The sequence below is a fragment of the Hyaena hyaena genome, unplaced genomic scaffold, assembly GCF_003009895.1.
Source record: "Hyaena hyaena isolate Hyena2069 unplaced genomic scaffold, ASM300989v1 scaffold_988, whole genome shotgun sequence".
In the NCBI taxonomy this organism is placed as follows: domain Eukaryota; kingdom Metazoa; phylum Chordata; class Mammalia; order Carnivora; family Hyaenidae; genus Hyaena; species Hyaena hyaena.
Window position 1 is genome coordinate 445,953 of NW_024081611.1, and position 17,637 is coordinate 463,589.

Here is a 17,637-nt window from a genome sequence, read left to right on the forward strand (position 1 = left end):
GTTAGCGCAGCCATAGGAAACGGATCCACTGTGTTTCATTGTCACGGCCATGGGAGATAGAAGTGAGGGAGAAGGGGAAGGTTCTGGAGTTCTGGGAGGGAGAGACACAGTTGGTCCCCACAATAAGACAGGCCGTAGGTTTGGAGACAGCCCGGGTTTGAATCCCATCTAAGACAACTCTTGCTGTGTGACCTTGGGGACTCGCTTGGCTTTTCTGAGTTTCAGTTTCCCCATTTGTGCATCGGTAAGCCCTACCACATGGTGTCAGTGGGATCTAAGGGGTCTTCAGTGAGAGAACAGCCATCCTCCAAGCGGTTTGGTTCAAAAATCTTGATGTCATTATGATTCATCCCTCTCTCTCGTGCACACGCTGTCAGCAGATCCTGGCTTAACCTTTAACATCCCTGGAATCTGGCTGCTTCTAACCATGTCCAGGGCCTCCGTCCCTACCCGCACAAGTGCAGTCATGGCCATTCTGGTCCTTCCCACTCTCACCCCCCACCCCCAGTCTGTCCTCCCCACTGCGGCCACCAGAGGACACCAGTGAGCACCTGAGTCAGGTCCTGCCCTCCTCTGCCCACAGCCCTCCAGGGCTCCCACCTACCTCCCCAGGTAGAAGCCCAACTCCTCCCTGAGACCGACTAGACCCTGCATGACCTGTCTCGCCCCCTCTCCGCCCTCCTTGCCTCCCTCTTTCCCCTTTGCCCACTCTGCTTCAGCCACACGGGCTTCCTCCCTCTTCCTCCAACACACCAGGCATGGTGCTGCCCCGGGGCCCTTGCACTGGCTGTTTTCTCTGCCTGGAATACTGTTTTCCTAGACATCTCCATGCTCCCTCTCTCGCTGTCTTTAAATCTTTATGCAAATATCAACTTCCTGATGCTTCCTCTGACCACCCTATTTAAAATTTAAACTCTGCCCTGCAGTATTTCATATCCCCCTTCCCTCCTTCGTTTTTATCTTTAGCACCTTTGTTTTCTACATGGCTACATATTCGCTCACGTGTGTTATTGTTTGTCACTCCCCACTGGAATGTGGGATCTACGAGTGCAATGGTTGGTGTCTGTTTCGCTCACTTCTGTGTCCCATGTCCACAGCTGGGTCTGGCACCAAGTGAGTGTCTGGAAAATAGATGATGAATAGATGAAGGAGATAACACATCAAAGAGCTTAGCACAGAGTCGTGATGTGTAGTACTTGCTCAATAAATGTAAGTTTTTTTCCCTCTAAAGATGTCGGTTGAAACACCTCCTTATTTTGGGAGAGACTTAGAAAGAGAAAAGCAGTCTGTCTGGTGTTACACTGCATGTCAGCAGGGCCACCTAAGTCCCAAACAGTGTAATGGGATGTAAGAATGTGAACAAGAAAATAGATGTTAACTGGCCTGATTAAATCAAATCAAAGTGTTAATACTTGATGCTGGTATGACTGAAGTAAAACTAGTAATGCTCATTCCTTGTTGGTAGCTGTGTACATTGCATATGAATTTTCTGGTGGCATGATCCTGAAATAGTCCTATCCTTTGAGTCAGTAATCCTGCTTCTGGGGATTGAGCCTCAGGACATAATTTAAAGGAAGTAAGAATACAAAATAGTTAGCCAGGTTTAATTTCATATTTGAGTGTATGGAAAATCATGTCTATGTACGTGTATGCATATCAGTTAGCTACTGCTGAATAACAAATGATCCTAACTGTAGCAGCTTAAAACACAGAGATGATGGTATCTGCAGTGCCTGTTATAATCTAATCTTGGGAGTAGTATACTATCACTAATGTTGCATTCTCTTGGTCATACAGACTCTCCTTGGTACAATGAGAGAGGGGACCACCCAAGAATGTGAATTAAGAGGTCCTTGGGGGAAGGGATACAGGAGTGCTGACGCACATGAGCACATGTACCCCAATGTTCATAGCAGCACTCTCAACAATAGCCAAAACATGGAAAGAGCCTAAGTGTCCATCAATGGAGGAATGGATCAAGAAGATGTGGTTCATCTATACAATGGAATACTACATGGCAATGAGAATGATATCTGGCCATGTGTAGCAACATGGATGGACCTTGAGGGTGTTATGCTGAACGAAATAAGTCAGGCAGAGAAGGACAAATATCATATGTTTGCAAATATAGGAGGATTAGGAGGAACTTAAAAGAGGAACAAGGAGGAGAAAAAGGGAGAAAATAGTGGGGGAAAGGGAGAGAGGCAAACCATGAGAGACTCTTGAATGCTGAGAACAAACTGAGGACTGCTGGATGTGGGGGGGGAGGGGAGAATGGGCTTGGAGGAGGGCAAACCAACTTGACAACAAACTATTTGTAAAAAAAAAAAAAAAAAAGAGGTCCTTGGGGTAGCATCTTGTTTTTTTTAATTTTTTAAACATTTATTCATTTTTTGAGAGAAGAGAGAGAGTGCGATCAGGGGAGGGGCAGAGAGAGAGAGCGAGACACAGAATCCAAAGCAGGCTCCAGGCTCTGAGCTGTCAGCATAGAGCCCGATGCAGGGCTCAAACTCACCGACTGCGAGATTGTGACCTGAGCTGAAGTTGGACGCTTAACTGACTGAGCCACCCAGGTGCCCCGGGGAACATCTTGGAGGGTGACTATCATCTTCCGCATAGGAAGAAGTTTGGTAATTTAAAACTTTTTAAAAAATGTTTTCTATTTTTAAGAGATAGACAGAGTATGAGTGGGGGACGGGCAGAGAGAGGGAGACACAGAATCCCTATCAGGCTCCAGGCTCTGAGCTGTCAGCACAGAGCCCGACGCAGGGCTCGAACCCACGAACCGTGAGATCATGACCTGTTAGGGTCAGTGCTGACAGCTCAGAGCCTACCTGCTTCAGATTCTGTGTGTCTCTCTCTCTGCCCCTCTCCTGCTCACACACACACTCTCTCTGCCACAAATAAATAAACATTAAAAACTTTTTAAAGAGGTCAAAAGAGAAAAAATATACAATCATCTTCAAACTTAATATTATTTAATGTTTTCTTTTTTATTTTTGAGAGGGAGACAGAGAGACAGAGTGTGAGCGGGGGAGGGGCAGAGAGAGAGGGAGACACAGAATCGGAAGCAGCTCCAGGATCTGAGCTGTCAGCACAGAGCCAGACGCGGGGCTCATGAACTCATGAACCACTAAATCATGACCTGAGCTGAAATCGGACACTTAACCAACTGGGCCCCCCGGGCCCCCCATGTCTGGTCATTTAAAGACAGGCACAAATTGGACCGACTGGGGCTTCAAGCTGAGGAACAGTGCCGGGGATTGCCAAAAGCCGGAAGAGGCAAGAAGGACCCTCCCTAGAGTCCCCTCAGAAGGAGTGTGGCCCTGCTGACACTTCGATTTCAGACTTCTAGACTTCAGAACAGGGCAGGCAATAAATTCCTGTTGTTTCTTATTCACGATATAGCCCAAAGTGGAAGCAACCCAAGTGTCCCTCGATGGATGAGGGATAAACAAGATGTGGTCTCTCCATACAACGAAATCGTGTTCAGCCTTAAAAAGGAGGGACATCCCGGAACCTGTTACATCACGGAAGGACTGTGAGGGTATTATGCTCAGTGAGAGAAGCAAGTCACAAAAGGACTTCATGACCCCACTCACAGGAGGTCCCCAGAGGCACCCTGTCCACAGAGACAGTGGATGGTGGGCGTCAGGGGTGGGGCAGGGGGTGGGGAGTCCATGCTTCGTGGGGACAGAGTCTCAGTTTGGGGAGATGGAAAGTTCTGGAGACGAGTCTTGGCGGTGGCTGCACAACCATGTAATGTGCTTAACTGAGCTGTATGCTTAAAAACGGTTAAGATGAGGGGCGCCGATTCAGTCGATTTAAGTGTCCGACTCTTGATTTTGGCTCAGGTCATGATCTTGGGGTTCGTGAGTTTGAGCCCCGAGTTTGGTTCTGCACTGACAGCACTGAGCCTGCTTGGGATTCTCTCTCTCTCTGCCCCTCCCCCTGCTCTCTCTCTCTCTCTCTCTCAAAACAAATACATATTTTAAAAAATAGTTAAGATGGTAAATTTTATATTATGCATATTTTTCCATAATAAAAAAATTTCTATCTAAAACATTTGTCACGTTAAGGCCCCAGTTTGTGGTGATTTGCTGCAGCCGTGGCAAACAAACACCCTTGTGTAATTAGAATAGTGGAGACATAAAACGTGCTCATGAATGTGGATTTCTCCCTGCCCCCACTTTACAGCTATGGAAACTGAGGCTTAAAGAGGGAGTCGCTTCCTGGTCTCCTGGAACTGTGTGACAGAACGGCCCATGTCCCTCCCCTGTGGGTAGTCTGAGGTGGTCTCCCATCCACCCACCCCTTTGCAGCAAAAACCACAAACGAAAGAGCTTAGAAAGTGTATTCCTTTTGTTCTTTTCTTTGAAATAACACACACAGGCAGGAAGGTGGGACATGGTGGGGGAGGGGGAGGCGGAAGCCGGGGGGGGGGTGTCCTCCAGCCCCCTGAAACAACACACATCCTCTTTTGCAGTCCTCTAATGGGGTTCCCCAAGGACTTGGGAGGAGTGGAGGGAGGGGGTCCCCAGTTATGCTAAGCTCAGAATCCGACTATAAAGTGCAGAATGTACAGGGTGGGGGGGGTACTGGGAGGGGCTTGGCTTATTTGAAGGGGAAGGAATATCTGCTCCTCTCTGGTAGAAAAATAGACGTAGAGTGAGTTTGGGGCATTTGGCTTGTTAGTTTTGCATAAGCAGATGCGGGGCTCCAGGGAAGGCTGGTCCGGGTAGACTTGCTCCTGGCTCCCAACCCTGAAGCCTGGGGAGAGGCTGGAAGTGCTAGGGGTGTGTTGGGGGGGTCCCCTTAATGTGTCCCCAGCCTCAGAGTGCCCCCTTGCCGGCCCCCAAGGAAGAGTGACTGGGGGTTATCATCAGCCCAAAGGTGGGAAGGGGAAAGAAGACACTGCAGAGCATTTTGGGGGAGCAGTTTCCCCAGGGGGTCAGAGGTGTAGCCATGCTGGGCAGGGGGTGGGGGTATCCAGCCTCTGTCTAGGGTGTGGGAGGGGCCTCTTCTTCCTCCGCTGCCAGCTTTTAGATGGGTCAGGACTTTGGACAAGTGCCAAGAGGGAGGCCAGGACCTGGGCTCCCCACAGACTCCTTAGACCATGGGCTTTGTGTCATCATCGAGGGCAGGGGGGAGGGCCTTGGGCTCTTGCGTGTGTCTGGGACAGGGGCTGTGGGACCCAGGATGCTGTGATTGGCCTATCGGGATCTATCTAGACTTAGAGCCTGAGCATTCAGGATCCAGTGCCTCGGGAGGATTCCGGTCAGAATCCAGGAGTGAAGGGGCTGGGATCCAGTGCTTGGAAGGGTTGGGGTCTACTTCCTACAGGTGGGGTTCAGCATCCAGTGCCTGTGGTGAAGCGGTTGGGGCCCAACAGCTGCAGTTGCCAGGACCCATTCGCTCTGCTGTTGGGCTCTCACATTGTGGATTTAGAAGCCAGGATCCAGCTGCTCAGGGCTTGGGAATCCGAGATCCGGTGGTTGGGGGTTGAGGGTGTAGTGGTTGAAATGTAGGGAATCCAGTAGTCAAAACAGAGGGATCCGGGACTCAGTGTCAAGGTAAAGGAATTCAAGAATCCAGTAGTTGGGGTGAGGGGACCTGGGATCCAGTGGCTGGGGCCCCCGGATCTAGGCATTGCACTGTCAGGATCCGGTGGCTGAGGCTTCTTGATATCCAGAATCCAGTGGCCGAGGTTGGAGATCCAGGGCTGGAAGCCTGGGGATCTGGGATCCGCCAGTGGGCTTGGGGATCTAGGACCCAGTGCAGGCTCTGGGGCCTGAGGGAGCTGGGGTCTGGGTGTTGAGATATGGCGGATGTGCTCCTGTGGTTAGGTTGTCAGGATCCATTAGTTGGGTTGAAGGAGAGCCCATGGTTAAGACATGGAGGTCCAGGACCCAGTGTGTATGTGTCGGGGGGGGGCGGCCAGTAGCTGTGATGTGGGGTGCAGGACCCGGTGGATTAGGTGTAGGGATCCTGTGATTTGGTGTGGGGGGCCCTGGGATCCATTGGCTGGGCCATCAGTCTCCAGTGGCTGAGGTGTGGGGGGTTTCATGATTAGGGTGAGGGATCTGGGGTGGGGCAGGCTCTGGGTCCCTCACCTGGATGTGACCCCCAGGGCCTGTTTCATGTTCTCGTAGACCACATAGGAGATGCTCACAGCCGGGATAACCTTCATGAAGTTGGGGGCAATACCCCGGTAGAGGCCCCACACGCCGTCCTGGGACAGGATGTGACGGAGCAGACCCAGCATGGAGAGCTGGGGGGCGCCCTCGATGGAGGCTGGGAGGGGTGGGGAGGCCAGGTAAGGCCAAAGGGCCCCTCTCACTTCCCCCTCCTACTCCCCAGGCCTGGGCTTGTGGCTGCTGCAGCAGGAGGGAGGGGGGTTAGATTAGCAGTGGGACCTACCACTCAGACTCAGGACCCCTCTAGAGATGGCTGTTCACCGTTCCTCCCCAATCTTGAGGGCCCGAGTTTGGGGATAATGAGAAACAGAGAAGGTATATGTATGTGTGTGGTGGGAGAGGGCACAGACATTTTCCTCTTCCTAGAACTCATCTCTCTGCTTCATCTCCCAGCTAATTCTCTCTCTCTCTGCCTTCCAGCCTCCCTTCCAAAGCAGACCCTTCAGGGGAGCCCTCCTGAGCACCCCAGTCTAAGTGTGGCTCTTTCTCTTCTCCTTTATTCAACCCTAGATCCGTACTGAACTGTGGAATGATTTATTCAACATCTTGCTGCCTTTCCAGCCTGGGAGTTTCTAGAGGGCAAGAACCCAGGCTTATGCACTGATAACACCCCCCAGAGAAAAATCACAAAATACAAAAGCTAAAATTCCCAAGGAAACTCCCCAAACAGATTCAAGAATGTGTGTGCGCGCACGCATGTGTGTGTGCATGTGTGTGTGTGTGTCGGGGGGAAGAACTCATAAAAGAAAAATACAGAGGAAAAAAACCGCCCATAGTCAGCCTGCCCCTGCCCCTCCTTGACCCGATCCTTGCCTTCCCCACCCCCCCCACCCCAACCCGGCCTTGCAAATTGGAGCTCAAGTTAGCAGCCCTCCCAGCTAAGATTGCCAGGACACTCTTCCGGGCCTTGCTGCCCCTGCTCTCCTCCTCCATGTAAAGGGCTCCTGATCCAGGGTCACAAATGGGTACACTGAGGCGCAGAGAAAGGTAGGGACTTTAGTGAAGGCCATCCAAGGCCAGGAAGACCCCAGCCCGGGACCGGCCTACACAGGGAGAAGGAGCTGGGGATGCGGGGGAGGGGCCCTGCCCCACCCTCCCGCCCAGGCCTCACCTTGGGCCTGCATGCGGGTCCGGACCAGGGCCAGGGGGTAACTGGCGATCTGGCCACAGGTGCTGGAGATGGTGCCGCAGGCCAGAAGCACTAGAACACCTGGGTCGGCCGAGTCGTGGCTGTACTGCTGGAGCCACCGGTTCTTCAGCGTCTGTGGGGGCAGAGAAGGGAGTGCGGGTGGGTTGGGGCAGGCGTCAGGCATCCTGCGGTGGCTTCCGCATCCCCCTCTGGCAGCGGGTACTAGCTGAGCGCTTGCTCGGTACCCCCTGGGTGTCACCCAGCGCTGTACCTGCATCCTGTCACCCAGTCCTCACCTCGACCTTCTATGGTATGTGGAAGGACGTCCCCATGCCCTTGACCCTGGAACCTGGGGACGTGGTACCTCCCGTGGCAGAAGGGGCTTTGCAGATGTGATTCAGTCAAGGATCTCGAGATGGGGTGTGATGCTAGAATATCCAGGCAGCTCCAATGTCATCATGGGGCTCCTTATAAGAGAGGAGGGGCACCTGGGTGGCTCAGTTGGTTATGCGTCCGACTTCGGCTCAGGTCATGATCTCACAGCTGGTGAGTTTGAGCGTCACGTCGGGGTCTCTGCTATCAGCGCAGAGCCCGCTTCGGATCCTCTGCCTCCCTCTCTCTCTGCCCCTCCCCCCTCGAAAATAAATAAACATAAAAAAAGAGTCACAGGAGAGATGATGACCGTGGGGGGGGGAGAGTGGGGGGGGCAGATTGGAAGGCGCTATGCTGCTGGCTTTGAAGATGGAGGAAGTCCCCCTCCCCCCACAAGCCAAGGAATACAGGCAGCTGGGAAAGATAAGGAAACAGATTCTCCCCTGGGAGCCTCCCTAAGAAACGCGGGCCTACCAACATCTTGATTTTAGCCTGGTGACACCCATTTTGGACTTCTGATTTTCCAAACTGTCATAAATGGGGGTGCCCGGGGTGCTCAGCCAGTTAAGAGTCTGACTTCGGTTCTGGTCATCATCACACAGCTCGTGAGTTCAAGTCTTCCGTTCGGGCTCTGTGCTGACAGCTCAGAGCCTGCTTTGGATCCTCTGTCGCCCTCCCCTGCCTGTGTTCTCTGTCTCTCTCAAAATAAATAAATAAACATAAGAAATTTTAAAAATGAGAAAAACACACCGTCATAAATGTGCACTGTTTTAAACCACTAAGTATGTGGCCTTTTGATTCAGCAGCCATAGAAAACTAACACCCTCGCCAAGGTGGACACCCATCTTTTTCCCTTACCATTTCGACCCAAATCTGCTGACTCCTAGTTGCCAGCATCCACGGTCCTGCCCGAGGACTCTTGTTGGACCCAGGCGAGGCTGCACTGAGCACCCAGGAATAGGCAGGAAGTGCTGGGGGACCAGCACCCCCAGAAGAAGCGAGCTTCAGACAACCGACTGAGTGTATCGATACCTCAGCTCCCTTGCGTCTCTGCTGGGGCAGGTTCTATGCAGGTGCCTCCAGAGGCCCCCGCCAGGACTGAGCCCCACCTGCCTACCACGACAGCTTTCCTGACAGCATGTCCTTGCCAACACGTTCAATTGTGTCCTCCCTAAAGATATGTTGGGGTCCTAACCCCAGGACCTCAGACTGTGACCTTATTTGCAAAGAGAGTCTTTGCGGGTGTGATGGGTTGGGATGAAGCCATCTTGGAGTCAGGTGGACCCTTAGTCAAAATGACTGATGTCATATTAGGGAGAGGGGACACAGAGACACACAGCGGGGAGAAGATAGCCACGTGGTGATGGAGGCAGAGACGGGACAGATGGGTCTACAAGCAGAGGAGCACCAAGGATGGCCAGCAACCACCAGAAGCCGGAAGAGATAAGGAAGGATTTCCCTCTAAGCTTTCAGAGGGAGCACGGCCCTGCTAAGCCCTTGAGTTTGGACTCTGGCCTCCAGGGCTGTGACAAAAAATGTCTGTTGTCTTAAGCCTCCCAGTTTGAGGTTAGGCAGCCCTCGGGAGCTAATGCTCCCATTTTTGGTCGCCTTACCTTCCCGCCAAACCGCTTGCTCTCACATGCCTGCTTCTGGAAGACCTCAAAAAAGGTAAATACCACTGTCATCTCCACTTAATTGATGCAAAACTGAGACCCCAGAGAAGCTGCTTGCCCACAGCCACAAAAGACAGGTGGGAATCGACATTCCCAGCTACACCTGAGTCCAGAGTGGAGCGCTCCATCTTTAGGGGCAGCCAATGCCTTATGGAGCCTCTATGAGAACCTTCTTTCATGCTCTGGAACTGGGATGGCTCCTTGGTTTCATTTCCTATGTCAATTCTAACCCCTTGGGAATGGCTGCTGGGAAGTGTGTTGAGAGGGACTCAGGGCTATGATAGATAGATTAGTGATGTCTGGCCTTGGGCTGTGATAGATTAGTGATGTCTAGCCTCAGGGCTATTATAGGTAGATTAGTGATGTCTGGCTTCAGGGCTGTGATAGATAGATTAGTGATGTCTGGCTTCAGGGCTGTGATAGATAGATTAGTGATGTCTGGCCTGGGCATAGAGTGGGTACATCGGAAGTCAGTGTTCACCCATTACTGCCTTTGAAATTTTAGAGCAGCATTTGCCAAATTGGTGTTTAATGAGTGTCTTAAGAGTTGTTCTGTTGAAAAGAAGTTCTGATGACTACATAAGTATGGCCAGCACTGGGCCAGAAACCAAAACAAACACCCAAAGAAATCACTGTTCTGTAGACCTGTCAGAGCCTTGAAGGGACTAATAAAGAGTTTGAGACTCCAAGAGGGCACAGCACTCCTCAAACTCCTTAGACCTCCCAGCTCCCTTTTTTGGTGAAGAATGGATCAAATAAAGTCATGTCTCATTTCTGCACTCAGCCCTCAATGGCTCTGTATCACACTTAGGAAAAACCAGCCATGTCATTGAGCTCTTGCTGAATCGGTTCCTTCAAACCACTCAAGACCTCCATTCCTCCCACAGGCCTGCCTCTGGACCTGCATTCTCTGCACCCTTTGCCTTGTTCACACTCCCTCCTGCAGAGGCCAGCCTTGATCCTCCGCCCCCTGCCTGCTGTTACTTTCAATTACACATCTTGTTTTATTATCTTCTGAGAACTTAGCAGGATCTGAAACTACTTGTTGGCTGGTTGGCTGACTTCCCTGTTCACTGGAATGGGCGCCCCAAGAAAGCAAGGATGGTGTTATTTAATGCTGTATTTGCAGCAATCAGCATAGTGCTTAGTGCTTTTGGATGCTTAGTAAGTAGTTGCTGAGTGAACCAGTGAATGAATGAATGGATGAATGAATCAACAGACAGGTGAGTGAATGAGTGGTGGCCTTGTCTCGTTTGGCCACATAGATGCTGGGTGCTGGGGAAGCCAGGTATGGGTGGCAGGTATGGAGTGTTACAGGTCGGGACCAACCACATAATTTGCAAAGCCAAGTGCATAATAAAAATATGTGAGGTCCCTTGTCCATAGGTGACGAGGAATTTCAAGACAGCAATAGCACTGCATTAAACCAAGGGCAGGGTGCTCTGAACATGGGGCCCTTGGCAACTGCCTTGGTCACCTGCCTGTGAGGCTGGCCCTGTCCTGGATACAAAGACTTTGGGGGATGCCTGGGGATATCTGGGGCTGTGCTAGCTGGTGATCCAACCAGGAGAAGGTAAAAGTAATGAATGAGATCTCTGGAAGAGAAAGAGCAAAGACTCCCTATTCGTGCCTCTCTTGATAAAGGCGCTGAGGCGTGTGGTTTTTACGATGACAGCTGATGCCGAAATGGGCAGGCCCTGAAGAAGACGTTGGCCGGGTCCCGTACGTGCCTTGGGGAGGTGGGCATCTTTCAAGCTCATCTTCACCTGCTCCCATGATTCTGTGAGCTACCATGGCACTAGGAGGGGTCGTCTGCACTAGCTTTGGAGGTTGACTGAGTTAGCCCCATGGGAAGGGGGTGTCCTGTAGGCAAATCTCCAAGGAAAGAAAAAAGGGGGGAGGGGCTGGCTGCCCACAGACCTCATAGACGGCCAGGTCGATGCCTGCGTAGGGGATGATACCCAGCACGTTGGGCAGGTAGCCTCGGTAGAAGGCTCGGGGCCCCTCTCGCTCCAGGATCTGCCACGCACAGTCCAGCAGCCCCTTGTACTGGCCGGTCCGGCGTAGGGTCAGCCGCGTCTTCAGCACCTGGAGAGAACCCGGTTACCCCTGGAGAAATTGCCTCCAGAAACATCACATCCAGGAATGAAGACACCTAGAAATAGCTACTTCTAGAAGGATAGACCCTGGCAATAACAGAATTAACAAACCACTTCCTCTAGAGTCTTCTCTTATTCCCAAATCTCTATACCTAGGAATGTTTACACCTTTTGGAGTTACAGATGGTGGCTTGCTCTCTTCTCCCCTTAATGACAGAAACTATAATTTTCAGTAAGCACACAGCTACTAGAAATAAAGACTACATTTCTCATTTTCTCTAGATGTATGGCCATGTGACTAAGTCCTAGCTAATGAAACAGCAGGAAAACAGTTATGTGTGACTCCCAGGAAGTATCCTTAAAGGCAGGAAGGGGTTCTTTCCTTTGTCTATTCTTCCTTCTTGGCTGGAATATGGATCTGATGACTGGAGCACAAGCGGGCACTTCGGTCCATGAGGCGGGTGCTACATTCTGAAATGCTGGAACATGATGGAGGGAAGGAACTTGGGTCTCTAACACTCTGAAGTCACCATACCTGCCTGAACTGCTTACCTCACACTTCATTTATGTGATTTGAGTTTTCCATGATACACTGCAATCCTGATACACTGCAATCCTGATACACTGCACAACCTGAAACCTGAAATGATTCCTCTGAAAACAGTTTCATCTAGAAATGATTCCCCTGGGAACAAACACATCCTAGGAATCAGTATCCCTAGAAGAGGCATGTCTATGAATGGCTGGACCCCATGGCTGCTGCCTAAACAGTTATGACCAACACCACCATCCCCCAGAAGACACATCTCAAATGCCAATGCCCACACACTCTACACACGAAACAGCATCGCTCTCATGAGCTACAGTCTGAATCAGGGAGAGGCAGTTATGATGCCAAGGTCTATCACACCACAGAGTGCCATGGTCGTTGCATGCCTCCCACCCTGCACTGGGGCCTCTCCCAGGGTCCCTCCTTCTCACCTCCATGGGGTAAATGATGGTTTGGGCTGTGGCGCCTGCCAGGGAACCGGCCACAAAGCGCTCTTGCACGTGCAGTGACTCCTGCTGCCCTCGAATGGCCCTCTTGATCTGAAGGTGGGAGAGGTGGGCAGAATCTCAAGTCTTCCTGCTGCCACTTTCAGGGTCCTGCAGACAGCCCCCACACCCCCAAGCCAATCCCACCAACTCTTATGTCTCGCTGAGATCTCCCCCACCTGCCCCCACCTGCTCATAGGCCATGAACTTGATAGCCGACTCGGGAGCGATCTTAAGCACGTTAATCCCATTTCCACGCCACAGGGAGCGCATGCCCCCCTCGCGGATCATGCTCTTTAGGCCCCCCAGGATGTTCAGCGTGTTGGTCTTGGAGGCATGGACCTATGTGGGGAGACGAGGTGGCTTTGCAGTCCCCTTTGGGGGCCCAGGCCTGGGAGGCGGGGAGGTGGGTCTTTCCAGGGCCCCTTACCTGCATGAAGACCTTGAGGCGGTCCAGAGGGGCTGTGCCCGTCCGCGACACAGCACCTGCCACCGCGCCCGCCACCAGCTGCTTCCACCACATGCCAGTCAGCTTCTCCTGCTCTGAAAACTCGTCAGGAACAGTCAAGCACTCGCCAATGTCCAAGACCTGAGGGTGCAGGGACTGGAGTGTCATGCCAGGGGGCAGGGAGATGGGACTCAGCCCTAAATGGTGTCTCCCTCATGAATCCCAGGACACCCAGAGAGTCTACCAGTGAATCACACTTGGAAAGCCCAGGTGATCCCTCTTGGACCCCCACCAGATCCCACCAACACATCCAACCTGACTCCCACATAGGATCCCAACGTCCCTCCTGGGCACCTCCACCAGATCCCACCAAAGGAATCTACCCAAGCATCGACCACATAAAGATTCCTTCCAGAGCCAATCAGATCCCTTTGAAGGATCCCACCCAAGGATGTCCCACATAAGGATTCCAGAAGATCCCTCCAGGACCACATGAGATCCTTTCAGGGACCTGCCATATAAGGAAACTAGTAGACCCCTCTCAGGGCCTCAGGAGGTCCCGCAGGGAATCTGTTCCCCCCAGGGATCATCCCTCCCCTAGAATCCACCTATAGACTTCCCAACCAAGCCCCTCATGGATCCCCAGGGTGGGAATCTCCAGATCTCCCAGGAGGATCTCCCCAGATCTCACTGGTGGATCCCCCTCCAGATGCTATCAGATTCTACTGGAAGCATCACTCAGAGATTCCCACCTAGAAGCTGGCAATCTAGAGCACTCCCTCCTTCACCATCCAGTGGATCCCAGTGGACCCTCCAAAGAAGGTGGCTTTCTTGTGAGTCCCTTCGGCAAGAGAACGATTTACTGAGGCAAACAGAAGCCAGGAGAAGGGGAGCTGTGGGTGGAAGCTGAAGGCTGGGTGCCCCATCTGGTGAGCTCATCCTTCCCTGTGCTCCCGCCTCCCACACTCTGCCCCCAGCACCCCAAAGTCAGGTCTGAAGGGCTCCAACCGGAGCACAGACCTCCCCCCATGGGTCCCTAGTCCCCCGAACACTGGCCAGAGGAAGAAAGGCCTAGAGTCCCTCATCCCTTGACCCTTCCCGGTGGCTCCTTCTTCTCAAGCTCCTGACCCAGCCCCTCCATGCCTGGGGAAGCCCGAGTAAGGCCCAGCCACCAAGCTGGGAAAGCTGCCCCCACCTCACCGTCGAATGCTTCCAGAAATAGACCACATCCTCCACATTCTCCAGCGAATGCAACAGGAAGTGGTCGCGCCATTCCTGCCAGTCGATGGTCATCGTGCCGTCTCGGTCCATGCTGGGGATATGGGGCAAGGCCGAGACAACATCAGTGCTGGGGCTGGCGGGGGCTGGCGTGAGATTCGGTTGGTGTGGGGGTACACTGACTTCCTGTGCACTGCGAGCTGGCCATTTTGCAAAGGGGAAAACCAAGGCTCAGAGACGTGAAGCGGCTGGCCCAGGATCTGCCTGACTCCCACACCCGCCTCTCGCTCCACCTGCCCTGGGATCGGGCCTGGGGCCTGGAGGTTCAAGGTGGCCGAGGGGTCCGGGGGACCTGAATTACCTGGGATTCAGGACCCCCAGCTCCTCACCTGTGCAGAATTTTCTCAGCTTGCTCCAGCGAGATGGAAATACCCAGAGCTCTGAAACTCTGCTGGATCTCGGACACATCAATATGACCTGGGGAGGGGGCCAGGGGTAGAAAAGGGTGTGTGTATGGGGGGGGACCCCTGGAGCCCAGGTGCAGTGCAGCTCAGAATGATGATCTAGCAAGAACAGGGGATCCAGGAACCCAGGGTGAGATTTGCAGCAGGGTGAGGTGGGGGGTTACTGACCCATGGGGATCAGAGAGGTGGAACTGAGCGATGTTGGGGGGGGGAGCTCCTCTGTCCAATGAATGAATGAATGAATGAATCCAGGATAATATGGGGGTCCTTATGCCATAGGGGATTGAGAGGCAATATTAGGGATCCAGAAGGAGCTTTGGGGGGTGTCTATGCCTCATAGGGAATCCAGAAGCAATATGGGGCATCTTTGTCCCTTAGAAACATAAGGGTAATAATAGGGGTCACATCCCAGAAGGGAAAGGAGGTGGGATTGGCCCACGGGCACAGCCACCTAGCTGGGGGGTGAGCAGAGCTCCCCAAATAGCCTGTGAGTCATCGGGGAGAAGTGGCCCCCCCTCCTCGTGGCGCTGCCAGTTCTAACCCCATTGGTGTCTCCAGAGCCCCCGCAGCCCATCCCTGGGCCTCACCGTCCCGATTCCGGTCCAGGCTGTGGAACAGAAGCAGCAGGCGCTGTTCCCGCTCCTGCAGGTAGCGGCTGAACTCCTCCAGATCGAGCCCACCGTGTGGGTCAGTGTCACCCTCAGGGGAGCTGCCCTGGCGGGGGGGGGGGGGGGGGGGGGGGGGGGGGGGAGGGATGAGGGAGCTCCAGATGGCCGCTCCCCATCTGCAAGGAGCACGACAAGCTTATGGCCAAGGAGCTCAGAGTCCCCCAGAACCTAAACCAGGGGAAGGCACCCCCTCCAGCCACTAGCTCCCTTCTCAGCAACATGTCCAAGGCCACAGTCGGTCTGTGGGGTGGAAAGCAGTTGTCCAGTTTTCCTGGCAAGCAAACTGAGGCTCTCCAAGGTCAAGGTTACTGAGCAGGAGGAAGCGGGAGGTAGCCTTGGGCTCTGTCTCAGAAAGCCTGTCCTCCCAGCTGCCTCTTAAAAAAACAACAAAAATCCTGTCCATATGGCCCACTCGGGAGCTCCTGTCAGAGACAGCTCTGGGCAATGTGGGGTAACAAGAGATGCAAGCTGAGCACCCACCCAGCCTCTGTTTTCCCACCTGGGAAGTGGGACGTTGCACTGGAGGTCCCAAGATGCTGTGGAGACACTCCAGTGGCAGCTGGGGCTACAGGTGTCAGGGACATAGATCTGAGGGCAAGTTCCTGCTTTCATACATCCCCGGCTACGGGTGGCCCCAGCAGGATCCCTGGCTGGAGCAGCCTGGGGCATAAAGCCAGGCCTAATGGAATGGGCAGGTCGGGAAATGTAAACATAGAGAGGCCGGGGCAGCTTGCTGGGGGCGGGGATGGGGGTGGTGGTGGGAGGCAGTGGGTGCCCAGAGGAGGGGAGGGCGGATGGGAAGGGTGTGTCTCCTGAGGGGGGAGCAGGGTATGTCTTCGGATGGGTGACAGTTCAAAGGAGGGTGTGTCCAAGGCAGTGGGCTGGAAAGCGGACGGGCTCCACTCGCTGGCATCCCCCACCCTCGAAGCACCGGCGGCAGGGGTGGGGACCGGGTGCTGGCAGCTGAACTGCAGGCCTGGGGCCTCCTTGGCTCAGTCTTGAGCGAACCCGTTAGGCCCGGACACGGTGGGCAGGGGTGAGGGGACAGAGACGCTCGGGCTGGGCATCGGCCCTGGAGCGCAGCCACAGGCACTCCCTGGCGGCGGCGGCGCTCCATTCAGGGGCTCGGGTTACCCGGCGCCCGCAGGGCCCAAGCGCCGCGCGCCAGGCTGGGGTCCCGGCGGGGGTACCTGTTGGGTGTCGCGGTTCGGGTCGCCCCCGCCCAGCCTGGCCAGTCCCTGGCGCAACTCGTGCACGTCCACGCGGCCGTCCTTGTTACTATCCAGCTCCTCGAAGAGGCGACCCCAGCGCTGTCGCCGCTCCGCATCTCCCGGGCCCCCCCGCATGGCGCCTGCCCGGAGGGGGGGGGAGGGGAGGCCCGGCAGCGGCGGCCTCAGCGGGGGCTTCGCGGCTCCCCCTCCCCCCCGGGGCCCCGCAGGGCCAGCACCGCGGCCACTGCCACCGCAGCCTCTGCGCTGCCCGCCTGGCTCTGGTACTTGCAGGAGCCGGTGACTGCTAGCCGTCGCCGCCCGCGCCAGAACTGGCGTCTCCTCCCCCGACCCGCATAGGGGGAGGGGGCCGGAGGCGGAGCTGCGGGTGCGGGGCGGTATGTCGGGGATGCTCTGATATTGCACAGCCTAGGAAGCACCAGGGTTCATTCTGGGGAGAAGGGCTGGAGAGATCAATGGTCTCAATTCTGCTTTCAGAGTTCTGCCTTGCATGCCTCAGTTTACCCTCTGCCCCAAGGGGCGGAATAGAGAGATATCAGAGATTTGCTTCGTAATGCCTTTACACTTGACCTCCCTCCCCTACTAATCCTCTTTAGGTACCAAAGTTCTCGTTTTCCCCAGACATGCTCAAGAACCAACCCGACGCCATCCAGCGCTCAATCTGCCCGCCCGCTCATTTCACATTCCCCGCTCGGCCACAGAAACAGAAAATCAAGAGGCGGCGCTTTCTCCCGCAAGCTTTACATCCCGCCCGCGAGCCTCCTTTCTCTGTCCCACTTAGACTGGGAAACGGAAGATCAACTGGCGGCGCGGCTGCAGAGTCGGTTTACTATTGGCCAGAGCTGCCTGAGCTGCGCCCGCCCGCCCCACCTGGGCGGGGCTTTCGCGCCGACCTCCTGCTGCCTTGGGCCCCCGCGGCTTCTGGCTGGCCTGGCCGTCTTAAAGGGGCCGGTGCAGGGTCCAGTCGCTGGGCTGACTGCTCTCTCCAGACCAACCTGGGCATCTCAGAATCCCATGCTCTAGTGCCGACCGAGACAGGGAAGCCGAACGCTGGAGGCGCGGCGGCATCAGCCTGTCACGCTCGCTGCACCTGCCGAAAGTCCCT

The 17,637-nt window shown here is 54.4% G+C and overlaps 1 protein-coding gene across 3 annotated transcripts; it reads right to left on the minus strand.

Moving 5' to 3' along the window:
- Positions 1-4,784: 4,784 nt before the first annotated feature.
- On the minus strand, positions 4,785-16,789 carry SLC25A23 (solute carrier family 25 member 23). 3 transcript variants are annotated; one of them, XM_039221351.1, is made up of 10 exons: positions 16,494-16,789; positions 15,223-15,349; positions 14,561-14,648; positions 14,154-14,265; positions 12,936-13,094; positions 12,695-12,847; positions 12,452-12,559; positions 11,292-11,459; positions 7,309-7,459; positions 4,785-6,294 (listed from the first exon to the last, which is right to left on the minus strand). In XM_039221351.1, exons 1-10 carry the CDS (start codon positions 16,647-16,649, stop codon positions 6,110-6,112), a joined length of 1,407 nt encoding a protein of 468 aa, XP_039077282.1. In that variant the 5' UTR covers positions 16,650-16,789; the 3' UTR covers positions 4,785-6,109. The 3 variants fall into 3 exon arrangements, with proteins under 3 accessions (XP_039077282.1, XP_039077284.1, XP_039077283.1); XM_039221352.1 differs by lacking the exon at positions 4,785-6,294 and adding an exon at positions 7,041-7,167; XM_039221353.1 differs by lacking the exon at positions 12,695-12,847.
- Between the last annotated feature and the right edge of the window lie 848 nt (positions 16,790-17,637).

Coding starts and splice junctions, on each gene's coding strand:
- SLC25A23 (XM_039221351.1), bottom strand. CDS start 16,649: ATGCGGGGGGGCCCGGGAGATGCGGAGCGGCGACAGCGCTGGGGTCGC. Junction 14,266..14,560: donor GCTGAGAAAATTCTGCACAG/GTGAGGAGCTGG, acceptor CCATATCCCCAG/CATGGACCGAGACGGCACGA. Junction 12,848..12,935: donor GCCTCAAGGTCTTCATGCAG/GTAAGGGGCCCT, acceptor CTCCCCACATAG/GTCCATGCCTCCAAGACCAA.